Here is a 25,431-nt window from a genome sequence, read left to right as displayed (position 1 = left end):
CGGGGAGAAATCTGTCTCCAATCTTAGGACAGTCGACCGACACCTATAAAAGCACAGACTCTAGCCCATTCACGTACAAGGTGAGCGAAAAAGGTGCAAGTATGCACCCATGGCAAACCCCATAGCTCATTGAGAATGATCGGGGGCACACTGCACCTTGAGAAAAATGCACCAAGGCTGAGGACGATGAGGGAAGATCATCTAATAATGCTACAATACTGGGATCCACCCCCATCTCGCTGAGCAAATCCCAGAATTTCGTTTGATTCACCCTGTTAAATGAAGATGTCAAGTCCATGAATGTGAGATGTAAAAATTCAGACCGAGCCACCGTATAGTTGTTTTTAATTCAATGGTTGTTCAAGCATTGGTCTGAAGTCGACCTTCTTTACACACCTCACAATCCTTCCATAAACCCCTCCATCCTCCTTCCTCAAAGCCTCTTATTTAGAAGTATTTCCTATTTTCCAGCCACTCCTCATGGTCCCTTCCATATTTATTAATGAGCAGTAAACTTATACGTGTGGAGATCTCCCCATGGAAAAGGTAAGACAGGTGGAAGCAAAGACTTACACTTGTAGGTTTGTGAATTACTTTTTGCAATAGGTAGAACTACTGTAGCACTGTTTACTTACTACAAATGCAGTTTGTGAATAGGGTATTTTGTGTGCAGGATGCAATGTCATGATTATCAGGTCCCATTTCGAACGCAATTTGTGTTAATAAAGTAACTAGATTATTTGAGAAGTTTAAACAATACATTAATCATTGTTAAAATATATAATAATTGTGTGTGCTACTTGTTTGGATGTCTCCGTTTACATATTTTGTCTAAACAGGAAATAGATATATTTTAAAAGTTAATAGCAAGTAAGCAAAAGTTATAAATTGTGATCTAGAAGCTGAAGACTGCTAGGGTGCATGCAAATCGTATTATTAAGCTCATATAATTACCCATGCGGATCACACTGGCAAGAATGATAAATTAAAGATAGCGCATGTACGTGGACAGCACATTATTGCTGTAGTTGGGGTGCGTTCAAGATGGCTCGTCTTTTAAAATCAAAGCCTGCGGCCGCAGCTAGAGGCCCTGCGCCTTCAATAATTGCTGACATCGCGTGACTACATCACATTTTAGAAATCCTACCCGACACGTTGGGGGCCCTCTCACCAGGAATCTGGTTTTTGATGTAAATGAGTTCCAAACAGCTCCTCCCGGTGAAGCCGCTGCTGCGCGCACATCACTCCTCTGCACGACGCCTCTCGCTTCCATTTAGCTCCTGTTATTTAATAGGCACTTAAAATGAAGCATGCCAGTAAAATACAGCACCTCGCTGAATTAGAAAAAACGGATAGATTTGTGTCTGGAAATGAAAGCTGGTTTTACTAGATCCCAGAGGGAACCCTGCTGAACGCGAGACAATAATTCTTAAGTGAAGGCAGGTTTAACAGAGACATAAAGAGAGTTGTTAAACATACTGTACAGCGGGGAAATCAATACTTTGCCTTTCGAGTTGAATGAAGGTTGGGATTTAATATTTTTGTTCACCGCTGAAGTTCTTGTCAAACGAGCGAGGACCCTCTGAATTCAGCTATTTTGTTAAAACCCTTATTTTAATAGCTCTGTAAAGAAAATAATGGAAAAGGATCTCTCCCATCAAATTATGTACAATACAGTCTGAGTATAGTTGTATTAAATGTAACCAATAAGCAAACTTGCAAAGATAATGCTGTGTTACTATGCTACACAGCATTATGTTATCTTACTCAATGGCATGCTGGGAAATTTATATTGATATTAAATTGTTTTATAAAAAGCATGAATGGCCAGTGAGTCTTGGCGCTGATGTCTGCTTCGTTAAATAATTACCAGCTTTTTTATGGTACATTTTGTATACTCCTTACAAACTCAGTGGTGGCTGCTAGGGAATGGTGGCTGGGGCCCGCGGAGGGTGTGTGTGTGTGTGTGTGGGGGGGGGGAAATTGGGGGGGATTAGGGGAAAAATAAAATAAAAAAAGAAAACAAACCTGCTGGTCGCCACCACCAGCCGCCGCCTCTCTTCTGAGCAGGAACCAGGAAGCACCCAGGCTCTCAGACTCCACTGCCCAATCACGGCGTTGCCTTACGTCAGCATTATGATTGGCTTGAGTGCTGTGGTTCAGCGCTCAGAGAGGGACTGGGAGGCTGTGAATGTTCTCCACCCAGGCTCTGCAATACAGCCTGGGTGGAGAACATGCAAAGTGCGCATGACAGTTTGGCTGGCCCAAGACAGCCGGCCAAACTGTCATGCGCACTTAAGGTACAGCAACCACTTCTCCTCCCTCAATGTCACGGGAGCCCATCCCCGCCTCGCCATAACCTAACCTGACTGCAACTGCAATACTAAAAATGAAGTGATAATTATGTTCCGTTATTATCATTTCATTTTTCCTGTGCACTGCTTTAAAGAAGTGGGGCGACACGCCTCCGCCGCTGATTATAAACTGCATCTTCTCTAGACGTCTTATTTAGCAGCTCAAATAAAGAGTATTTAAAGGCTTAGGTAAAAGGAAATTTGATAAAGCTCTTAGAAGAGGGAAGTGAAGAGTAGGTTCTGATGTGTGAGGGGAATGGTTTAAGAAGGTTGGGACTGTTGGAAATTAGTTTTTTGGTTGAGGGAGAACGAATCCTCTTTTATTTTTGAGGAGCATTAAAACAGAGATACAAAAACATACACGAGGAGGCAGTTTACAGCTCTTAAATACGTGATAAATGCCACAAAAAAATCAATCACTGATTTGCCCCTCAAATTTCATAGTAGGCCGCCACATTATCGCATAATACAATACCAAAATTCGTCAGTTATACTTCCATAAATCATAGGTTATAGATCTCCATTAACATACATCCAAGTTTAGCTCTTATCCCACTTCCTACCAGATTAAAGCCAGGTAGTAATAACACTTACTTTTCCGAATTATAGCTCAAGAATTTATTCTAACTACCCAGTTGGCCAAAAGAGTCCACACCATAGCTCTCCACTTTTTCGTCCTTCTGCCCATACATTGATATAGATTGTCCTCCAGATGATACATAGAGAGCAGCCTGAGCCTAGCAAGCCATTGATTGTAACTGGGGGTTCAGGGATCAGCCAAGCTGCAGCAATACAAATACGAGCAACTGCCACCGCTACAATATTTAGATATAGTTCCCTCTTAGCATTTGCATATTTCCCTTCTATTCCAAACAGCATCAACCGAGGTGTGATCGAAATCTGTGTGTTTAAAGTAGACTCTAGAAATCTACTAAATTCTTTCTTGAGAGCTCCTAGCTTTGCACAGTTGCAAAACAAGTTCACTATGTCTGCTTTGTCTCCTCCACATCTCAGGCAGTTGGAATCGGGTCTTTTCCCCCAGTTATTCCGTTTAGCTGGTGTATAGTATAGATTATATAGTTTTATAGTTCTGGCTCATAAACCCTGCTGATAGTAGAATCTCCTGACCTAGTACCAATAATTTCTGGAAATTTATGCCACTAGGGTTAACCATTAATCTACCTGGCTCTGTTCTCTGTTGGTAGTTTCCAATCATCTTGGGTTAGATCAGTTAATACGTATTAAATTAAACTGACTTTCCTCCTCCCAGAGCAGCTCAGAATTTCAAGAAGCGGGAACTGCTTTAATGAAAATTAGCTTTTCTCAATTTTTAAAAAAAGCAAGAGTTTTGGTCAGCTCAAATGTCTGCTGCAGCCCCTCATATGAGCAAATGCGATCCGATTTCAATATATCACCAAGTCTTAAAACTCCAGCTTACTTCCAAACAATACAGATTTTGTCCTGGAAAACAGTTGGAAAGAGTGGTGATCACCTAAGGGAGTATAATAATTATATTGTGCCATGCCCAGTTTCCCCTTTAATTCTGTGCAGAGTTTGAATGCTGGTAGTTTGCAAAATCTTACCTGCTCTATTGATGCCGCCACCGCCGCCAGAGTAATTTGCGGTCATTCTCGGATTCCCGATTCCCGGTCCAGGGAGCTGACAGGCAGGGTCGGATTGGGATCACAATTTGGCCCGGGCACTGACGAAAAAAGTGGCCCACATTCAAGGGGCGTGGCCCACAATTAAGGGGCGTGGCCCACATTCAAGGGGCGTGCCCTTTCAAGGAACACCATTTGGTTACTCTTTGAGGTCTAATTTGTAGAGAAATATTTAGTAAATTAAGCCTTTTAAAGCTTACAGAGCAAGTAACATTGGTAAAGACTAGGCGCACTGCAGTTCTGATAACTGAATACTTACTTGCAGTCTTAACGCCCTGCACAATGCCGTTAGATACTCTTTCCCAACCAGCTATGTCCTAGACTCTAATCATCACATAAATCGGAAATCTAGCATAAAGTCAAGGAGAAAGGGTAAGACTGGAATCTCTGGGAATAGAACATGTAATAAAAGTAAGAATTCGCAAACGAGGAAAAGGCAGTCTGGGGTGTAAAGAATGCTGGAAAATGTATCTGTACAATCTAGTCATAAATGTATTTCACAACCAGCAGGTGATGTCCATATACAAAAAACACAGTTCTATTTATGAGTACCAATTACAGTACACATGATCCGATTTTTTTATTTAAGGGCCTGGGCAATGAAGTGATCTGCCCAGAATCGCAGGTTGTTGAGCAGACACTGGGACTCAAAGTTGAATCCCGATCTCTGCAACTCTGGCGTCAGGCCACATATGCCTATGCACAGACCAGAGACGTTTTAAGGCATGGGCAATATGGGCTCTGGCCCAGGGCCCCAGCCTTTCAGGGAGCCCCCTGATATAGCCAGCTCTGTTCTGCAGAGAATCTTGCCCTAATGACCATGCATACTCCTTAAACAGATTGTTTTAAATACCATTTTTTCAAATTTATTTTTAATATGGGCGATGAGTAAGAACCTATCACAGAGATTTTGCAGAAAAATGTGTTTGTTTCATGCAACATCCATAAAAAAATCTCTTTGAGATCAAACAGGCCATCACATATGGGAAATGGGAGGATGTCACTGAGATTATTTTCAGTAATTTTAGTGAGCTGGTACTGTGTTGTAATATTGAAAACACATGTCAATGTCCTTGAATATTAGATGTAAATACATTAAGAATTTGGACAAGTATGGTAGTGCTCTGTCCAGTGACCAGCTGAAAGAGGGCATCAAAGAGCAGAAATTGGATTATAAATTCAAATCTGTTCCGAACAGGGGCCCAAAAATATGTTTGGCCCAGGGCCCCCAAAATCCTTGATGTTTGGCACAGACAAGGAATGAAAGTGAGAGGATACTCTACTTGCACAGGACACAGGGCCAAGGTGACAATGGCCTACATGCTGAGCAACTAAAAAAACAGCAAGGGCCCTTTCTGTCACAAAATTATTCGAGCCCTCCAGCGAAGGAGCACCTAATAAGCAGGAAGCCCCTGCTATTACTAACCTACTCAGCCCTCCCCAGACCTTCAGCTCAGGAGCACATGAACAGCTGTAAGGCCCCTGCAATTAGTAAATACGTGAATCAGCCCTTTAGGCCTCAGGGCAATGTCCTGGCAGGGGAGCACAAAACACAGCTGCTGGGTCATCCACAGTAGCCAGGGGGAGGCTGAGGTGAAGATGGTGCTAGCTCCAAAAATCCACCTGGCCCCCACAGCGAGACCCATTCTTCCTCGCCCACTATGCCCTGAATGTGAAGGGCTGTGGGCGATGTGTTAAAACTAACACTGTTTATGTGCTGCGTGGGCCCCTGGGGGGCCGAGGTGAAAATAGCTCAAAGGCCTGAGCAACACCTGGCCCGCAGGGAGGCCGATTTTTGCAATCACCCCTCCCCAGCCACCCTCAGCGTGAATGCTTTGCAGGGCAGGGGGTGAAGGAGAGGCCACAGCGGATAATCGCTGTACGGCCGTACAGTGAAGCTACATTCATTTCTTTGTCTCTGTCCCCGTGCCCTCTGTGGGCCGTTTTTTTTCCCTCCCCTTTCCTAGTCCACAGAGAGCACGGAGACAGAGACAGAGAAATGAATGCAGCTTCACTGTGCGGCTGGGAAAGGGGAGAAAAAACCGTCCCACAGAGGGCACGGAGACACCGGCCCTTCGGCCCATGCTCGAATGCCCACATTGCCAATCCGCCCCTGCTGACAGGGAACTCCCCGCCCCAGCAACACTTGCGGCGTGCACACCGCCCACGCCAGCGGAGAGTGCCAGAAGGCGTTCAAAAGGGCAACAGGGCACCCACAGCGCAGGAGCTTGCAAAATCTTACTTGCTCTATTGGTGCCGCCACCGCTGCCAGAGTCATTTGCGGTCATTTTCGGATTCCCGATTCCCAGTCCAGGGAGCTGACAGGGACCTACCTGCCCCAGCAGCACTTTCATCAGCACGCACACTGCCCATGCCAGCGGAGAGCGCCAGGAGGCGTTCAAAAGGGCAACAAGGCTCCCGCAGCGCGGGAGCTTGCACAATCTTACCTGCTCTGTTTGTGCCACCACCGCCGCCAGAGGCATTTGCGGTCATTCTCGGATTCCCGATTCCCGGTCCAGGGTGTTGTCTTATGAGTAAGACAATGACCAAGCGTAGGAGAGTGGCAGGTACCCTAGATGCTTTTATAGTTAAGGCAGAATCGCTTCTTACTGACGAAATAGAGATAAAAGAGCGGCGACTTTCATTAGATCCAGCAATATTGCAGAGACTTTTATCATTGGGGCTATTAAACCTGGGGGTTTCCTTACAACCACCACTGCTTACTACATCGCAAGTGACACCTCCTGTGCTTTCTTTGGATATATCTCCAACACCACTAACAACAACATTGAATGGGACAAGAACACAGGCTTCTAAGTTATCTGAGGAGACCAAGGGGAGACAACTACCAATCAAACAAAGGTGAGGGGTGACCCTAAAAAGGAGGGTGGTCCCCAAAAGAAGCAGAGGAGTACAAAAGGAGCTAGCCCAGTTGATCGTACAATAGCCCATACAGTCCATTCAGTTGACCCGGCAGCTCCCTTGACAAATTCTGTTGGCGCGCAGACGGTCTTAGACACGTTCTCAGCTTCTTTACCACCATTAAGGCGAGAATATAATGGGGACTCCATTACTACCTCTACTATGGAGTCAGTTTTGGGAACTGTGTTAGCTCATATGTTGGAACAGGGGAATGCTGTTATGGTCAATTTGAGTGGTAAGACTATGAATCCCAATGTAAATGTCGCTGAGGGGGAGAACTCTTCAGTAACAGTTCCTGTACCAGTAAATATGAACTCATCTGATCATTTGTGTAGTACAAGTTGTAAAACGAAAGAACCCCATATACTTAAACCTAGATTGAAACCAATGATGGGAGAAGGAAACACACAGGGAAACGTACAGGGAGTGGTTCTCGATCTAAATATAAGGCAAGGAGATATATCTGAACTTCTACCCCTGGGAACCACACTGGGCAACCCGAGTAGTAATATCATAAATGGTTCAACGACAATTAACCTAAAGCCTAATACTGATATCTTGAGTCTACCTACAGCTTCGTGCCCTTATGTATTGATTCTGTCTGTGTTCCTGTTCTTAACGCCTTAACCGTGGCGGTTTTTCCGCCGCGGTGCAGGCATTCTGAAGAGTGGGCGGGCTGCGTAGGCGGTTGGCCGACGGCAGCACTGGGGAGGTAGTGCTGCCATCGGCCAATGGCCGACAGCAGCACGCAAAGGGGTTAAAAGCAACCAGAAGGAATCCTGGGTTAACCTGCGTAACAAGACGGTAGATTGGTTAGTAAAATATAAAAGATTCTGCCCATTTGACATGAAAGAGGTCATTATGGTTCGTAGAGTTGGGTAGGTAGTCCAATCTCCCAAGAACATTGAGGGTAACTGCGTAGTGGTCAACTTTTGTAGGCCACAGACAGTTCATCGTTTACTAAGTTTAAACAAACAAACCTTTAATCAAACCACCAGTATCTGTGCTTTGCGGTTAGGTTACTTTTACAAACCTCCATTTAGGGCTGGTGGACATGACGTTGCTCCTGCTTTTCTATCAAATAGGTTTCATGTCCTATCAGATTTAGATACTCAAGACTGACAATCAGTCATAGTAGAAAATGAATTACATATTTTTAATAATCTCCAAGTTAGTATATCACTCTCTGTTAATAATATATTAGATGACGATATCCTCCCATCCAACAATAAGATAAGCTCAGATGTAAGTACCCTGAGTGAGAGTTTAGAAGGTCTACAAGGCATAGTAAAGTTTAAAGAGACACAAAATATGCCACTGGTGGTTGGACCTAGTGAAAAGGTGGTGACATCTGAATCTAATTTGACCCTACACAAAAACACAATACTTCCCCCTGATTTGGTCATTGAACCCCATGTAGTTCACGAGACATGAATAGTGTTGGATACTGTTGTGAATCTAGGAATGGGGGTAAAGGAGTTAATGGAAATACGGCTGACGTCATGGAATATTGCGGCGCTAAAAAGGAATTTGCAGGATGCAGAATGGCAGGAGTATATAGACCATAGTGACATATGCTTTTTCAAGAGACATGGGTTCTAGAAACCCCCCACAAGGTTGGTTATAGAACCTATAGCGTTAATGCTATTCCCTCGGTTAAAGGTAGGCCCTCAAGGGGCCTTGTTATATGGGCAAAAGTCACCGTAGGTATCAATATATCTCAGTTGGACTTCCCATCACCAGACATAACTGGTGTGAAGATTCGAGCATGGGATCAAACTGAGATATATTTAATAAATCTATATAACAGACCAAGCCAGCCTAACAAGGAATCTATGGTAATAGACCAGCTCAACCACTTTTTATCAACAATTGATTCAAGGGCAATGATAATAGTGGGAGGAGATTTAAATCGCAAATTTGAGCCAGTAGTGGGCCTCGAAACAAACTTCTAAGATGAGGACATGGCAAATAATATTCCCCCCTAAGAAAGTAGTCCAGTAGTACCTTGTTCAGTTGCAGCTGCCCAAATTATGAGACTGGTGGCAGGACACGGGCTTAGAGCTTGTAATGGTAGACTCCCATCAGACAGCCCAAATGCCCCAACATTTAATATGGGTAATTGTAAGAGTAGCATCGACTACATTATAACATCTATCGGATTCTGGCCGAATGTAAAAGATCTGGTAGTTGATGATAGAATTGATAGTGATCATTACCCCCTGCACCTGACACTAGCAGAGGATATATTAAAAATAACTTCTGGGGACAATGAAGATATAAATAATACTTTCTTTAATGAGCCATTAGTAAGTAATAACCGTAGAGCGCTAAAATGGCCAGTTATAGTGGGCAAGATGGAAGCTATGAAGCAAATCTATGCTATGTTCTCAGACGTCATTGCCCCATATATTGATTTACCTGCTATAGAGTTCCCTGTAATGATTGTACACCAAGCATTGGTAGAAGCGCTAAAACCTATTTTGAGTAAAATCCCTAAAGCGAGTCGAGGGAAAACTGAAACAAGTAGCTTGGTAAATCCAAGGAGTGCCATGAGGCAAAAAAAGAGCTTATACTGGCAGCAAAAAAAACCCAATAATATTATGGCCTTAAGGGAAAAAAGGACTAATTACAAGAGACTACTGGTACAAACTAAAAAAACTGGGATGAAAATATTTGGTTGGAATTAATTAGTGCAGCAAAAAGTAGAGATTATGTTGGATTTTGGCGGTTGATAGCAAAAGATAATTGTTGGACCTGGCCCTTTTTGGCAGGTTCACCCCAAAACTTTTTGCTTTTGACTAGCCTGTTTCTGTAACCTGGTGTTGTTGATTTTAGGCCTCTGCGCACTTTTTCACTGTGGTACAGTGTAAAGTGCGTGAGCTCTCTGTGTATGTGTGGTGAGTGACCTGCCCTCCCATAGGAATGCATGGGGAATCTGTGTGACCATGGTAGTTCCTGATGTGTGGGGAGTGCAGGGTCGAGTTTGGTATGTGCGAACTCTTGAGATTGAATGCTGCGTAATGATGTATGTGGCATGAATGTGTCTAGTGTGGAAGTGCCACTTCTAGACATGGGTGTGCGTGTGTAGTGAGTCTGCTGGCACGTGATTGGCTGGCGCCTGGCTTCAGGAGTTCCAGGGCCTGCTTGTGGATTGACTGTCTGGTTTGAGGGTGACAGGGGCTGGGAAGCCCCCAGGAGGTTGTCTGAGTCAGCCCTTGGTTGAATGACTGCATCTGCAACTAGAGTGGTGGGAGGAGATAGCACCTGGGAGTGAATAGGGCTGTGCCTGCCTGCCACAATGCTGGCTCCACCTCCTGCTGGGCGGCTGTCGCCTCTGCCCCTCACACTGAAAGGAGTTCCCTATAACCAGTTGTAGCTGGTTCTCACACTGCCTGCACCCTTTAGACAAAGGATTTTTGGTTATAAAAAGGGTGCTGTGACACTCTGGAAATTTTCTTGTTTCTGACTTGAATCCTGCCAGGGGCGTGCTGCTGCTTGGGCCCAGGGGAAGGCTTGCCTCCCTGGGCCCTGCCCAGCCCATGGATACCTGATGGACTTTCCTTTTCTGGGAGCTGCTGTGCTCCACCTCATGTCCTGGACTGCTGAGGTCCTGGACTCCTGTGGGACTTTGTTGCTTTTGCCTCTAGCGCTTTGGAGCGCTTTATTTCTCCCCCAGCGCTTGAGAGCGCTTTATTTTTACTTATAGCGCTGGGAGCGCTTTACTTTGGCCCACGCGCTTAGTAGCGCTTTTATTTTTATATTTATGGCGAGGGTGCCCACTCCTCGTGTTTCACCCGTGTTTCACCGCCGCTGGCCCGGAGATCGATATGGAGGCGCTGCGCCCGCCTTCCGGCCAAGGGCCGCGCTGCCATTGGCGGCCCTCAGAACCGGATGTCAGGCAGGCCCGGCCGTGACAGGGGCGGGGCCTGCGAGGAGGCGGAAGTGCGGCCGAGAGAAGAGGCCGGGAGGAGTGATGGCCGCCCGGGGCTCCCGTGATCTGGGGAGAGCCCTGGGGCCGCCAGGAACAAGCAGCCGAATGTCGCGGGGCTCCCATGACCAGGAGGGAGCCCCGGAGGAAAAGGTGTTACCCGGAGCCTTGCGGCTCCACCCTAAGTCCCGGTCCCGAGATGGGGGACCGGGCGAAGCAGCCGGAGTGTTGCGGGGCTCCCATGAGCTGGAGGGAGCCCCGGAGGTGGAAGCCTGCCCCAACGCTGGAGAGCACAGGAGAGACCCCACCGAGAGAGAGCCGGTAAGGGAGGGCTCGGGGTTGTGGCTGGTGGTTTCTTGAGCGGCCCCATTTGGCAGCGGGCCGCTCCAACAGGAATGGTACATTCGGTCTGGAGCCTACAGGGCTCCAGTTCAGGGCGCCATGGTTTCCCGAGCCCAGATGGCTCCAACGACGGGGCAAGATTTGCAGAGCCCACGAGGCTCAGGAGGTACAATTGTTCTCGAGCCCCCGAGGGCTCCATGGGGAATATTTGTTTTAGAGCCTGAGTGGCTCCAACGTTTGGCCATGTGTAGTGTCAGAGCCTGTGTGGCTCCAACGTTCTGCGCAGTGTTGAGTCAGAGCCTGTGTGGCTCCAACGATTGGGCGCAGTTCTGTTCTAGGGTCAGTGAGGACCCTGTCACAGTTTTGATTCCCAGCTGCCCAGCAATTAGTGGGCAGCTGCACCGTTTAGGACCCTGCCAATTGGGACACAGGGCGTCCTAGCCCCAACAAGGCCAGTTGGCCTAGGGACTGCCACAGGTAGTGGCTAATGTGAGTTTTGCGCAATGTGATGTGGTGCTAGGAAATATAATTCATTTAATATGATTACGCACCTTGATCTTACACCTCTGAATGTTTTTAGGCATCATGTGTCTTCCTTGTTCTTACACCTCTGAATGTGTTGGTTTATGCATCATGTGTCTTCCTTCCCTGCACCTCTGAATGTGTTTTTATGCATCATGTGTTTTCCTTCCCTACACCTCTGAATGTTTTTAGGCATCATGTGTTTTCTTTCCTTACACCTCTGAATGTGTTGTTTATACATCATGTGTTTTGTTCTTGCCTACACCCCTAAATGTATTTTATTCTTAGGTGGTTGTTCTTTCCAGTACAGGTGGTCCTAGTGAGGTCCTGGTTCCCTGCGTGACATTCTCCTACGGTGGTTAGGGTTGCATAGGTGGTACTTACCTGTTACCAGTAGTTACTGGTTGCGTGCTATACTTGCTAATTTGAGCTACAGTGATTTTATATCCTATATTCTATGTTCTAGAAGTGCTATTTCTAAAAGTATTGATTTTGACAGTGGCCCATGTGGCCCTGTCCTGTACATAATCCCTTGTGAATATTGCCCGTGCCAGTTGGCGCAATGTACATGTGTGATTTCTATCTGATGTGTTTTGACAATACAAAAGTTATTTTTATATAACCTGGTGTGGAGTTCCTTTTGTGGTGTGCCTAGGATGTTGTTGCTGTTGTGTGCTGGCGCAAATGCTTTACACATTGCCTCCGGGATAAGCCTGTCTGCTCGTGCCAAGCTACCAAGGGGGTGAGCAGGGGTTATCTTGGCGTGTGACTCCCTTGCCCTGACTAGAATGGTGGTTTCTGCCTAGCTTTGGCGTCAGCCTTAGCCTACCAGAAATCCCAGTTCTAACAATAATAAACAGGAAGATGCAATAAAGACCTCTTCTTGGATGCAAATACATGGGTCAACCATTTTTTCCACCTCTACTCTGTATCCACAATTGAAATAACATATGATCAACAAGATTGTGTATCGGACTCTAGCTCAGTTCGCTTGCAATTTAGTTTGGAGGATACACTGGCAGCAAGTGATGCAGTGAAACCAGGGAAAGCACCAGACCCGACAAGATATTAGGAGATTTAATGAGACACGACAAAACTGTCTAGGGCCCTTACATGAACCTTCTTTGCAATTCAATAGCAGCAGGTGCACCGATCCCCAAATCACGAAAGGGGGCAGAAATTACTACTATTTTTAAAAAGGGTAATCGTTATGACCCCTCAAATTATCGACCAATCAGCTTAATTGATATTTTACAAAAAATGTTGCTAGGCAAATTTTAATGAAACTAAATAACTGTATTGAGGATAACTGTATTCTTTCAAATTTTCGCATCGCTGCCCACTAATTATATCTAAAATTTGGAATGGCCCAAACTCCTCTATCACATGGGAGCCCTAGATTTGTTAGGGGCCTTCTCACCCTTTTGTCTTCCCCTATAAAATTATTGTAAAAGATGTCCAACCTTTTAAACCTTTTATGTTCAATTTATTGAGGAATTGCCCTAAATGAATAAAAGACTGTAGGCAGTATCAACATTTTAAATACATTACAGTGTCCTACTAGTGTTAAGTTCTGGTTGTTAATCTTTACAATTCCCTCTTAATTTTCATCAGCAATGGGGAATGTTTAACAACAATATATCTCCAAGTGGATTTCTTCATTACAGACTATTTTGGTCTTGCCTTTTTTCAGATAATAGCTCAATATTTTAATATATATTTCAACTTCTCTTACTAATTGAGTTATAGTTCTATGAGGTTCTGAGGTCAAAAGAGCGAATTTGTCAGCATATGCCAACATCTTAGTATTGTATCCATTCACAATCAGAGCCAAAATTAGTTTTTCAGCTCAAACCTCCGTAGCAGAGGATTGATATAAAATGCAAGTAGGAGGGGTGAGCAGAGGCACCCCTGCTTTGTCACCCTAGTAATTGTCATTAAATCAGATTCCCTCCTCATTATTTGAAATCTAACAATTAGATTCTGATATGGCGTCCAAATAGTTGGAGATAAAGCCAGGGCCCAGCCCATTCCTCTCATAACCCTTCCAGAGATAGCTTCATGCAAACCCAGTTAAAAGCTTTCTTCACATCAAGCAGGATCAAGGCCAGTGCGATCCCCAAAACTCTTAACCACGTAAAGTGTCCTTCATACCCTCTTGATATGGTTCATAGAGTCATGTCCTGAGATAAACCCATACTGCCAGGAAGAGATCAGTTTGGCTAGGACCCTCCCGGGCACATTGTGAGTATGTTAGAATAGATCTTTACATAGTTATTAATCAGCAAAATTGATCTGTATGAACTGAGATTCAGTGGAGACTTACCTTTTTTTAAGAAAACTACGATTTTAGTGGCTGTCCACGAAGCTGGGCTGGAAATCTCCACTGAGCTTTGAGAAAAGTGTTGACCACATTCCTCACAATTACTGAATAAAATACTCAATTAAATTCCAGTGGGATCTTGTCTGATCCTGCAGCCTTCCCAGAAGCCAGAGAATCAAGAACCAATTTAATTTCTTCCGATGTAAAAGGAGCCAGGGCTCCCAATCACATCCATCTAACACACCTTTATTGGCTAAATCAAGATATCACTTAATCTTGCTCAGAGGAGACTGATCCTCCTGTTTGAGTTTTTGATAATGTTCCTCGAACACCCTGACAACAGCTTCTGGGGTGTTGACCTGATGCCCATCCCTATCCATCATAGCACTAATGCCTACACACACCTCCTTCTGCTGTGTGCGGAATGCCAGGAACTTACCTGCACTATTGCTATATTCGTAGCTCTTAGCCTCCAGATTTGATACTTCTCAGCCATTTTCCTAGCATACTACTATTGATGCTAGCTTTAACCATTGCTATACTTTGGGGGAGCTCGTGATCTTCCTGTGTTTCAACTATCCCCTCAACATGGAGAGCTTCCAATTTCAACAACTCCTAATATAGGTCTTTAACCTTATTTACCTGTGTTCTTATGGTTATGGAGGCTGAAGTAGAGTGTTTCTCAATGAATACCTGCTTTTAAGAAGTCCCATACCATGCCCACAGCTGTGGCTTCTTTATTTCTATCCATGAATTCCATTAGCCTCTTCATACAGGATTAATGAGTAGCCCCCTATCAGCCCCTCTCAAGCAACAACCATAATCCCTATCAGGGTGAACCACAAAAAGTTACTAAATATAACTGTGCTTAACCCTCTGGTAGCTTGGCTCAAAAGCAGTCAGGCTTAACTTAGAAGCAATGTGTAAAGTATTATACACATAAACAGGTATAAATAATTTGACACCAAAATGACAAAAATCCAATCAGTAGGACCATAGCTTTGACTTTTTAAAATGTTTTGGTTAAAAAACTAGCACCTAGAAGATCAAAGCACCAACTCGGACATCTAATCATGCAAGACTGGGGCAAAGTCAAAAGTTAAAGCCGACTGTGATGGAAAGCAGTTCTGATACACAAGGTGGATTGTGCCCGGTTTCTGCTTACTTTTGGAATGAGAAGAATTTTTGAAGAAAAATATCTGAGAAGGTAAAGTTCAGAGGGGCAAAGCAGATGACTATTTCCAAAGAGGAGGCGTAACTTTTGGGGAGCCTCTCGACAAAGTCATGGTGAAGATATCTAAATGTGGACTTAGTCTCTTTTGTGTAAGGTGAAAAGTTCCGGCGGGACGAAGATGCAAGTTGTAGTCGACAAGGGATCCACAAGGCTGGATACCCCTGATGCAAGGAGCAACTGAACAGGATTTGCTTCTGTGGAGAAGAACGTAGAGGGTGCTGCTGCTAAGTTAGGCTAACAGGTGATGCACCGTTGGCGGATAAGTGAGCAGGTCAGTCCTGGTCTTCTCTATGTTCAAAGGTTCGTTTTTGACTCAACATTTTGAAAACGTCCTATTTGTTAATTCAGGCTGTTTGACTACCAGTAGCACAGTTTCCAAGGGTCCAGGACCAGACGGGCACCACTTGAAGGGTATAAATCACTTCAGGCAGGGTCCAGGTGCATGGTTCATGTTGTTTGTCCCAGTAGCTCAGACCAAGAGACTAGCCAACTAGTCCTTGGATTCATTCTGGTTGTCCTCCAGCATCAGGGCAGTCCTCTGGGAGTTCAAGACAGGCTTCTAGCAGCAGGGCAGTCCTCTGAAGTGCAAAGCAGGACTAAAGAAAATGGCAGACCTCTGAAATGCAGGGCAGACCTTCTGAGTTGCCTCCACAGGTCCAGGAGTGAACTGAAGAAAGGGTCTAAGTGTCCTATTTTCATATCTGGTGTCAGCTTTGAAGTGGAAGAAACTTCTGAAATGTTACTCCCACAGATGGTTCGGGAATTTCCTTCCTTGCTGCTTCTGCTCCAAGGGGCTTGTGGTAACACAATACTGTTGTGGAGTTCTTTGTGAGTGTGCTGATGCAGCCCTTTGAAATAAAAGTGAGCCAGGGAAATGCTCCACCCGACACATGCTGAATGTATGGCCCATCCTGCCAGTACCCAGCCCCGCATTGTTTCTGTTGGGACAGAAAACTCCTCTACTTGGTAAAAGATGTGTAACAAAGCCATGAGTGCTTAACTGTACTGCGTCTGCATGCCCAATTTTGATTTTTGTTGTCATCGGCAAACACAGATCATGCATGTGCAACATGACATAGGACTGTCTCACATATTATGGTCTTGTTAGAACAAGAGGGGCATCCAAAGTGCTACCCTCATAGTGGTGGATGGCTACTGATTTCACCAAGAGTTAGGGAAGGCATGGCTTGGCAGTTCGGGCTGGACTGTTCCCATGAGGAACAGGGTCAGACTGATTTGCATATGGCCATGTCTGAACTGGGGTGGCAGAGTGGGCTAAAGAATGGTGATGGATTAAACCCAGATCAGTTGACTGGGGGTGAGTGCTTGTATTGTCAACGCTCCGTCCATCCTTTCCTTTGGTTTTTCTTTGTTCGCCATATGTTGGCAGGGTATGCTCAGACGTGAGTCCCTTGCTCACTTTGCCACTGGATTCAAGCAAGCCGGGCTGAAGACGGCTGAAATGCCAGAAACCGGTCCTCGGTAGCTTGTTTCCAGTCCAGGGAAGGCATGGCTTGGCAGTTCGGGCTGGACTGTTCCCATGAGGCACAGGGTCAGACTGATCTGCATATGGCCATGTCTGAACTGGGGTGGCAGAGTGGGCTAAAGAACGGTGATCGATTAAACCCTGATCAGTTGACTGGGGGTGAGTGCTTGTATTGTCAACACTCCGTCCATCATTTCCTTTGGTTTTTCTTCACCAAGAGTTAAGCAGCACAAATCTGGTGGTGGCATCATACAGTGTAGTGATCAGTAGGAGTGAAAAGGTAGATGTATAGTTAGTGCATGTAGGGAGTGTATGTATGCCTGCAAGGAATATATTACATGAGAGATGTAGTGCTATGCAATGCATGAGTAGCGAGAAGCATGTGCTGGGTGTGTGTGTGCTTATGAGAAGTACAATACATGAAGGATGAAGTGTTGTGTAGTGTATGCATAATGGTACATTACGTGGAGGACCCTGAGTTCTATTTTGGAAAGCCAGGGCCTACATGGCATGAAGAGAAGAGGAATTCCCCCAGACAGATTTGTATATTGCTGCTTTCCTGTGAGTTGGGTGGGACACACTGGAGGAAGGGAGAGGAAGAGGGATACTGCCCCTTTAAACTTCTAAATTCAGTGATAGGCCACAAGAAAGGGCCCAGGACACTTCTCAGGAAGTAGATAGGGCGGATTAAGGATTCATAAAGAGTAGGACTGGGAGCCCGGGATTAAACTTTTGATGCACATATGACTGTGGTTGACATCCAGGTGTGAACTCCTGTGGCCTGTGTTGTGGGTCTTTCAACCTTGGAATCTTTCTTCCAGCGACAGACAGCCTTTCAAGAGAAAGAAAAGAGTACACTTCAAATGCACCAGAGGAGTCTGCACTGGAGTAAATTCCACAGCAACCCCATTCGTCACGTGTGTATCCCATTTCTACGTATCACTTTTCTGAGAGCATAGAGCTTTTTCTCACTACACACCCACTGCGCCATCACAAATGTTTAAAATAATTGTGAATTTTTAAAAAATATTTGTGAATTTGAAATAGATTAAAGTGACCATTTGGCAATGATACAATAAATGTGAAACTTTAAAGCTGAGCGACCATTGCTCCTTTCTACATTATCTTACCGAAGGTCCTGGACGTGCTCTGGATCCCTTATAACCTACAACAACCTTCTAAAAGTGGCATTTTCAGAATTCTGCCTTCAAATCTGACTGAGCCATTAAAGAGGATTTTAAATTGCAATTCTTTAAAACCAAACATAGTATTTCTACCTGATCCTGAACAAAAGTTATCAATATTAAATTTAATAAGGTAACCCAATAGCCCCATAGTAGTGAGAAACAAATTTAAGAGATTTTCATTACCAGGACTTCTAAAACTTAAAAGTACATGTCCAATTCTTTTTAAATACAAGGCACCCTGCACTATAGGCTGTCCAGGGCCTACATTAGGGATGACTTATATGTGAGGGAGTTTTAGTCCTGAAAAGGTTCATTTTCTCAGGCCAAATTGCTAGTTTAATTCTGAAGACAGGCTGCAATGGCTGGTCCAAGATGTGCTTTGAAGAGCTAGTTTAGTGGGTGGCACAATAAGTTCTGCATTCCCACTTGTAGCATTGAATTTACAGGCCCTGGGCACATGAATTATGATTCGACTGAGGATGCCTAAGTAAATTGAATGTGCAGTTAGGAGTACCACACTTTTAAAGGGGAGAGAGCCCCAACACCAGAGCAATGATTAGCGGTGGTTACATACACGGAGTCCTAAAGCCAACAAAAACAAAATTCTGAAAATAGGAGGGGTGAAGGCAAAAAGCTTGGGACTTAGGGATGACCCTGCAGAGAGGGTCTAGTCCAACATAGGCTTTGCACTAAGCATCTGTGACTGCATCCTATAAATGTATGCGGTGATGGTGGGATGGTAGAAGCGGTCAGACTTCAAGTGCAATGGGGGACCTGGGCATGGAGAAGCTTAAAATGTGTTTAGTAGAAAACTAAGTCAACAAAGCTAAGTAGATATGTTTAGGTCTGACACATGTCTTAAATGCATTGTGAACTTTTATTGTGGTCCAGCTATATTTAAGTGAGGCAAGCTTAAAAGGCATCTACATAGTCCAATGAGACATTTATGACTGCAACAGTGGCATGACATCAGAAGAGAAGTAGAGATGTGTGTTTAGAGCTGTCTACACAAGCAGCATACTCTCTTCTTTACAGTTCTAACCTGCTTGACTTCACCGAAGCATTCTTATAATATAAAAAGGGATGTGCATCGCCATTCTGTGGATATGCATTTGCAAATAGAACAGAGTGGGTCTACATACCAAAATTTTAAAATATGCCATTTTGTACACATGATGTTACAGTTACAAGAGTGTAGGAAGTTAACAGGAGACCATCCTAGAACTGCAAGTGACTGTGAATAGCTGAGCTCCCCTAAACTTGGGTTGGCCTTGAAGCTACCCACACGAGAGGCTGCATTCCAAGACTGTAACACCCTCATTGGGTCTTTAATGGTTCTGCACGTGTGATGTTGGATGTAAATGTTAGAAGGAATTTCTTCAATGCAAGAATGCAGACAATATTCATCAAGGACGTCTAGTGCTTTCATTATTTGTTCCGTTCTTTCTGTGCATTCCATTGCTCTTTCCAGGAATGTTGTATGCGTGAAATGCGTTGAGTGTGAAAATGCTTGAGTTTGGCAGTTATGGCAGTTAGTGTAGGAGGTTGAGAAGGAAATTAGAATTTAGAATTAGAATTTTTTAACTATTCGATTAGTTGAAATCATTCCAGTAAAAAGAATAGTTTAGCCAATACCCCCTCACCTCCCACCCATACAGTTTAAATATGTGCAAACTATTTAACTGCATGGGATAGCTCAATTCATCATTTCCCCATTTCATCATCTGAACCAATAGCTTTATAATGGCAGCTAGCCAAAACACCATTTCTGGAGGCACATTTTTGCTTGTTTTGTGAACTGTCTATTAAATCTACAAACAGAACTGCTTTGACATCTTCTCAAGATTGTTCACTGGAAGGATACCCTTTCCAATTGATCAAAAGCTGTAACCTTTCTTAGATCACAAAAACCTTGCCATTCATAATCTGGAATGTCATTATTCAAGATCAATGAATTCATAGAGAAAGATATTTGATAACAATCAAACCCATAGGGTTTTATTTGTGATGTATGAAAAACTGGATGAATCTTCCAAGTTGGGAAATTTTAAGGTGACTGGATTGACTAATTGTTTGACTTTAAAGGGTTCCTAATAATGAGTCTTAAATTTATATTTAGGTTAAGCAGGGAGAAAACAGGAGTCACCATATTGATTATTTTTTTCTTTGGGATTTCATAGGATTATTGGATTTTTTGTCTTGAAGTTTGTAGATAGTCTACACATTCTGCTGCTGTTGGAACCAGGAACGTTTAGTGGGTAGAAGTTGTGAACGATCTTATTTTAGCTCCTATAGGACATTTTGAGGGAAAATAGAACTTTACTCAGAAAACATGTTTTCTGTGGTTTAATAGAAATCAGTTCAGTAGTTTTTCAGATGTTAGTGTATATTTATTGGGATGGAGGGTAGTCTATCACAAGTCATAAAGTTATTACTCTGTTAGGTCTAGTTAAAGGTTTCAGTAAATTTAAACCAACACTGAACCTCTGGTAGCTATGGCATAGAGCAGACAGGCTAAACTTAACAAAAATTTGTAAAGCATTTAGAACCAGCAAAACAGTTAAAAAGTCAAAGGCGCACTGCAATTAAAAACCCACTCTACTTTATAAAAAGAGAGAAAAATGTAATACACAAAATGATTCCTAAATGACAAAAATCGAATAAGGTGCAATTTCAGGCTGACCGTGATGGAGCCCTGGGGGTCGCCAGACTTGTGGTGGTGCAGAGGTGGAAGCCCAGCCACCACAACACCGGCAGCCGACTGCCCCATTATGACTTGGGCGGTCGGACCGCCATTGGACTGCCGCCCCCGCTGCAGGGAACTGCCGTTCTCTGGTGGTGGTGCGGTTCCGAGACCGCAGTATGCTTGGCAGGACCACCGTGGTCCTGCCAAGTGTATTACAAGTTTCCTCTCTGCCACGGTTTTCATGGTGGTGGAAAACATTGAAATTTCTTCTAAGTCCAACCGAAAAAACTCTTTTTAACTTTTTGAGAAGAAAAATCATCCTGAAGTGGGTTGCCATTGAAACGGTAGCTGCCCCCATAGAACCAAAAACTGGATTTGTGAGGTGAATTGGTTTCCTTGACGCTCTTGAATTTTGGAGATTTCTCAGTGAAAATGTTTTAAGTCTCACCATGGAATGGTGTTTGAAGGGGCAGGGGCAGGGGCCTTTGAGCATGATGAATTTCAAATGTAGTGCAATGGCAAGGAACTGCTGGTCAATATTTTTTGTGGCAGGTCCTGCTGGAGCTCTGGAGGAAAAGTTTTCCAAAATGTCCAAATGTTCGTCTTGTGCCCAAACAGCCACTTCTACGGCCTTCAGAACCTCCAGAGAGATGCTTAGAGATTCTCAGGGTATCAGGCAGAGGCCACCAGGAGGGTCCAGTCCAAGTCCAGTTTCTACTGGTCAGCTGAGCATTTCAAAATAGAGACTCAGCTTGTTGTTTCCCTGTAGCCATCTAGGAGATCAGCAAACTGACTCTTAGAGCCCACTTCTTTGTCTTCGAAGCATGTCTAGCCCTTCAGGACTCCTCACAGGTCTCAAACAGCAGGTGCAGTCCTGCTTCTGTTCCTCAACAGTAAATTCTTCTGAGGAGATGCTTTGGGGTCCTACATTTATGTCTGGTACCATCTAGTGGCTGGGGGTAACTCCTCTGGAATAAGAGTCCTCAGGGGAAACCCTATCAACCTTTGCCGCAGGTCCTGTTTGCCCTACTGCAAAGAATTCTACAGTGCACCTTATTCCCAAAGTCCAAGATGGAGAAACCCTTTCTTCCATGTGCAGAGCCTGACTGCAGCCCAGAAAGGATATTAGTATCCCCTTCCTTAACAGCCATTCAAAACTGATTCTGGAGGTAGCTTCCCTCCCACTGGGTGTGGAGCCAGCCTAGCTGGGGTAATAAAGGTTTACCTTCTCCAAGTCTCACCTTACATTTACTCGTGAAAGAGGAGACTCCTTTACAAGGTAGTTAAGATCCTCTGTCCACCCTAACTGGTCTTATTGCAATGGGGAAGAAAAACACCTCCCCACACACAGATCATTGTCTCTGCTCTGGGAGCAGTTTTTACACCTCATTATTGTCAAGCACTGGCTGGGCAGTTGCTCGAGAGCTACTGCAAATTAGACTCTATGAGCTTCAGGAAGGGAAAAGGTAACTTTCTCAAAGTTACTTTCCCTATTTTTTTATTGAAACTCCAATTTCACAATTGAAGTGGGATTTAAATCAAAATTAAACATAGCGGTTGAACTATTTCTTTTGCTTGTCCCAAACCTGAGATAGCAGAATTACATTTTAATATTACTTCCCAGTGTTTCTCCATGGGTCAGCCAGAGCCTTTTACAGTGAAAATAGCTTTTGGTTGCTATACACTGCAGGAACACACTAAACCTATATTTCTACTTGTCTCACTTCAAATATCATGCACCCTAGCCTGTGGGCTACATGGTCTACATAGGGGTGGCTTATTAATATTTAAAAGGAAGGTTTTTCCACTGTCAAAATGGTTAGTTTGACAGTGTGGGGGTTCAGGTTTAAACTGCCACAGTCAGACTTCAGTGGTAGACCTAAAGTCATGTTTGCCTTGTCATACTTGTAGATGGCACAATAAGTGCTGCAGTCCATAGGTGACGTTTAACTTTACATGCCATGGGTGAATTTCTGTGCCATATCCTGTGGCCTTATAGGAAGTTAAAAAAGCTAACTAGGAGTTACCCAATTTAATTATGTTAAAACATGTAAAAAGAGGCACTTTATCACATAGTGAGAGCTAGATGTTTGATGGCTCATACATCAATGTATATTTTTTATTAGAATTTGCAGTATTGAATTAGATTATTAAAAAATAAATCTAGTGACACTGATTGGATGTTGTGTAAATTAGTTTGGAAGATATTATTATCTCACCTCTGAGAGTCCATATTTCTATATTTTTGTGTTTCAATAAATGCTTCAATCTCCAGTTTATCCTCAGAAATAAAAAATGCCAATTTTCTGAAATTAGGCACAGTATCCAATAATACTGCTTTACATCTTTTACAGGTAGAGAAACACTTTACATTACATGTCACACCTGTCTCTGTAGTCACATTTTACAGAGATGTTTCTCCATTTTCATTTATGATAGCAGTGATTCCTTGCACTCACTATGGAGTTCTTTTCAAATGGCTGGTTTGTGGAAGCTGGAGCAAAATAATTACATGGTGGAGATGCATGAGGAGTGACCCTGTATCCATTATACTTTAGCCCGATCAGAGCAGGATCTTAATTGAATGTCAGCATCAACAGTTAATTTTCAGCACTTTTATGAATTGCATATATTTTGACTCTATCCCCATGTTAGCGTTCCAGAATATGGATTCCTTACTTCTAGAGGTTTGCCTTACTGTTGTATTACTTTGAACACTCCTTATTATGCATCAACATAGCACCTTATGCTAACAACCCGCAACTCATCCTCTTCCTTACCAACTAGCATTACCAAAGCAAACTTCGCCAATTGCTGAGAAACATCGCTGTTTGGATGAAAACTAACTGCCTCCAGCTCAACATAGACAAAACCGAAATTCTAATCTTTGGCAACAACCACTCCCTACCCACACCTTTAGGTAGCCCTCCGAACTTGGCCCCCAGCCACAATGAGTCCATGTCAAGATTTCAGGAATCATCCTCACCAACCTCTCCATGAGCAGACAGATCGACGATGTCTCCTCATCATGCTTCCACATCCTATGAATGCTACACAAGATTTTCAAGTGGATCCCACTGAACCCCAGTGGTGTGGTCACCAAGGCTTTTATCACAAGTAGACTTGATTATGGAAAAGGTCTCTATATTGAAATCCCAGGCCATGTCCCACACTGACTCCAAACCACCCAGAATGCCACCGATAGACTCATGCTGGATCATTCCGCAAAATAACCACATCTCTCCACAACTCAACAATCTCAACTGGCTCCCAGTCCAGGAAAGATGTAAGTTCAAGTTACTCACTCACATCTACAAAGCTCCCAACAACACCAGTCCAGTTTACTGCAACCACCACCTCAACTTCTACTGACTCGCCAGACACCTTTGATTTGTGTCCCAGGCAAGAGCACTCCCTAGCATTAAGAAGACCAGAAGCAGAGGACCCTCCTTTTAATACCTCGCAGGCAAGACCTCGAACAACCTCCCGAAACACCTCAGAACATCCCCCTGCCTCATGAACTTCTGAAGGAACCTCAAGACATGGCTTACCACACAAAAGAGGCATGATCTCTCCCACCGACCTCAGGCCTGCCCTACTCAACGGATTCACATAACATAACGTAACATAACGTGCCATATTAAACGTGACTGATCAAAACGTACTCTAGTAAAGAAATTGTACAGAGCTCAACAGTGATGTGATCAATAGGAGGTATAATATTACAAAGTGAAAAGGTGTCAAAGGGCAGAATCTGATTGTACAATAAATTATTTCAGCGAACATTGGTCAGGGGCCAATAATTTTTTGTCACCCGTGAGAAGATAGTCCAGATTTGTTTGTGTCAATGTTTCGATCTGTTCTGTAATGGAAGGCTCTTTATCAGTAAAAGAAATGTGAATTGCCAATAGTGGTTGCACTTTAAAAGAGGAAATATCAAAATAATCTCTCAAGGGAAATATGCTGAAGTAAGATATCATTTAGAAATGATTGATTGCTCAGTCAATGCATATAAATTAGGTTGAATGGAGAATACCTCATTTATCACCCCAAATAGAACTTCCATATTATGACTGTATAGTATAAAGATTGAAAAAAATGAAATGAACTCCAAAGAGACAAATGGCACATATTTTCAATCATAAAAAATATCTTGTAGAAATATGGAATCAATTCACATGTGATACTTACCTGAACTATGGGATCCAAGGCACACAACTGTAGGTTTTACAGAAAGCTGTAGATAGAAAAATGTTTTTTTTAAAAACCAGTATGTAATGTGGCCACGTTAGTGGGCATGAATAAAAACAGCACTTACTTTGGGTCGATCAGGTGACTAATAAAAATGTAACTCACAAGATACAAAATAAACAATTAGGGTTTGATGAGGTACAAAATGCTTCTCCATAGATCTCCAATATCTAAATGGAGTCCATGGGTGGACAGTAGTGGCCTAATGAATAGGAAGGATGGAGGGAGACTTTACCTAGCTGCCCATTGTGCATGCATGCTGTGACCTGGCATGCTTTGATCTTAGATCTCAATAAATGTCTGGTGCTCTGACAATAAAGAAAACATATGTGGCATTCCACTGGGCAGGGGAAGAGTACTAAGGGCTGAAATGTCGAAATACGCCTAAGGCTTGTGTCTTACAAAAGCGATTAAGGGTCATTATCATGCTCATAAATTAGGCAAAGTACTAATACAGTACATAATGCAACCCATGATGGAAAAAGAAAAAAGAACAAAAAGAAAACAGGTGCCAGAGTCATAGATACCGTGA

General features: G+C 43.7%; 1 protein-coding gene across 3 annotated transcripts in view; it reads right to left on the bottom strand.

Annotated features, from left to right (window-relative positions):
* Positions 1-25,431, bottom strand: part of LOC144771527 (uncharacterized) — a 280,734-nt gene that overhangs the window by 46,486 nt on the left and 208,817 nt on the right. For all 3 annotated transcript variants that reach the window (XR_013599335.1, XM_078655941.1, XM_078655936.1), the window contains one exon: positions 24,840-24,885. Coding sequence is in view for 2 of the 3 variants with exons in the window: in XM_078655941.1 (XP_078512067.1) it covers positions 24,840-24,885 (46 nt within the window). In the remaining variant the exon portion in view is untranslated. The remainder of the gene's footprint in view (positions 1-24,839; positions 24,886-25,431) is intronic.

This window comes from Lissotriton helveticus, chromosome 1_1 (genome assembly GCF_964261635.1).
Source record: "Lissotriton helveticus chromosome 1_1, aLisHel1.1, whole genome shotgun sequence".
Lineage (NCBI taxonomy): Eukaryota > Metazoa > Chordata > Amphibia > Caudata > Salamandridae > Lissotriton > Lissotriton helveticus.
This window is presented reverse-complemented; position numbering and strand designations above follow the sequence as displayed.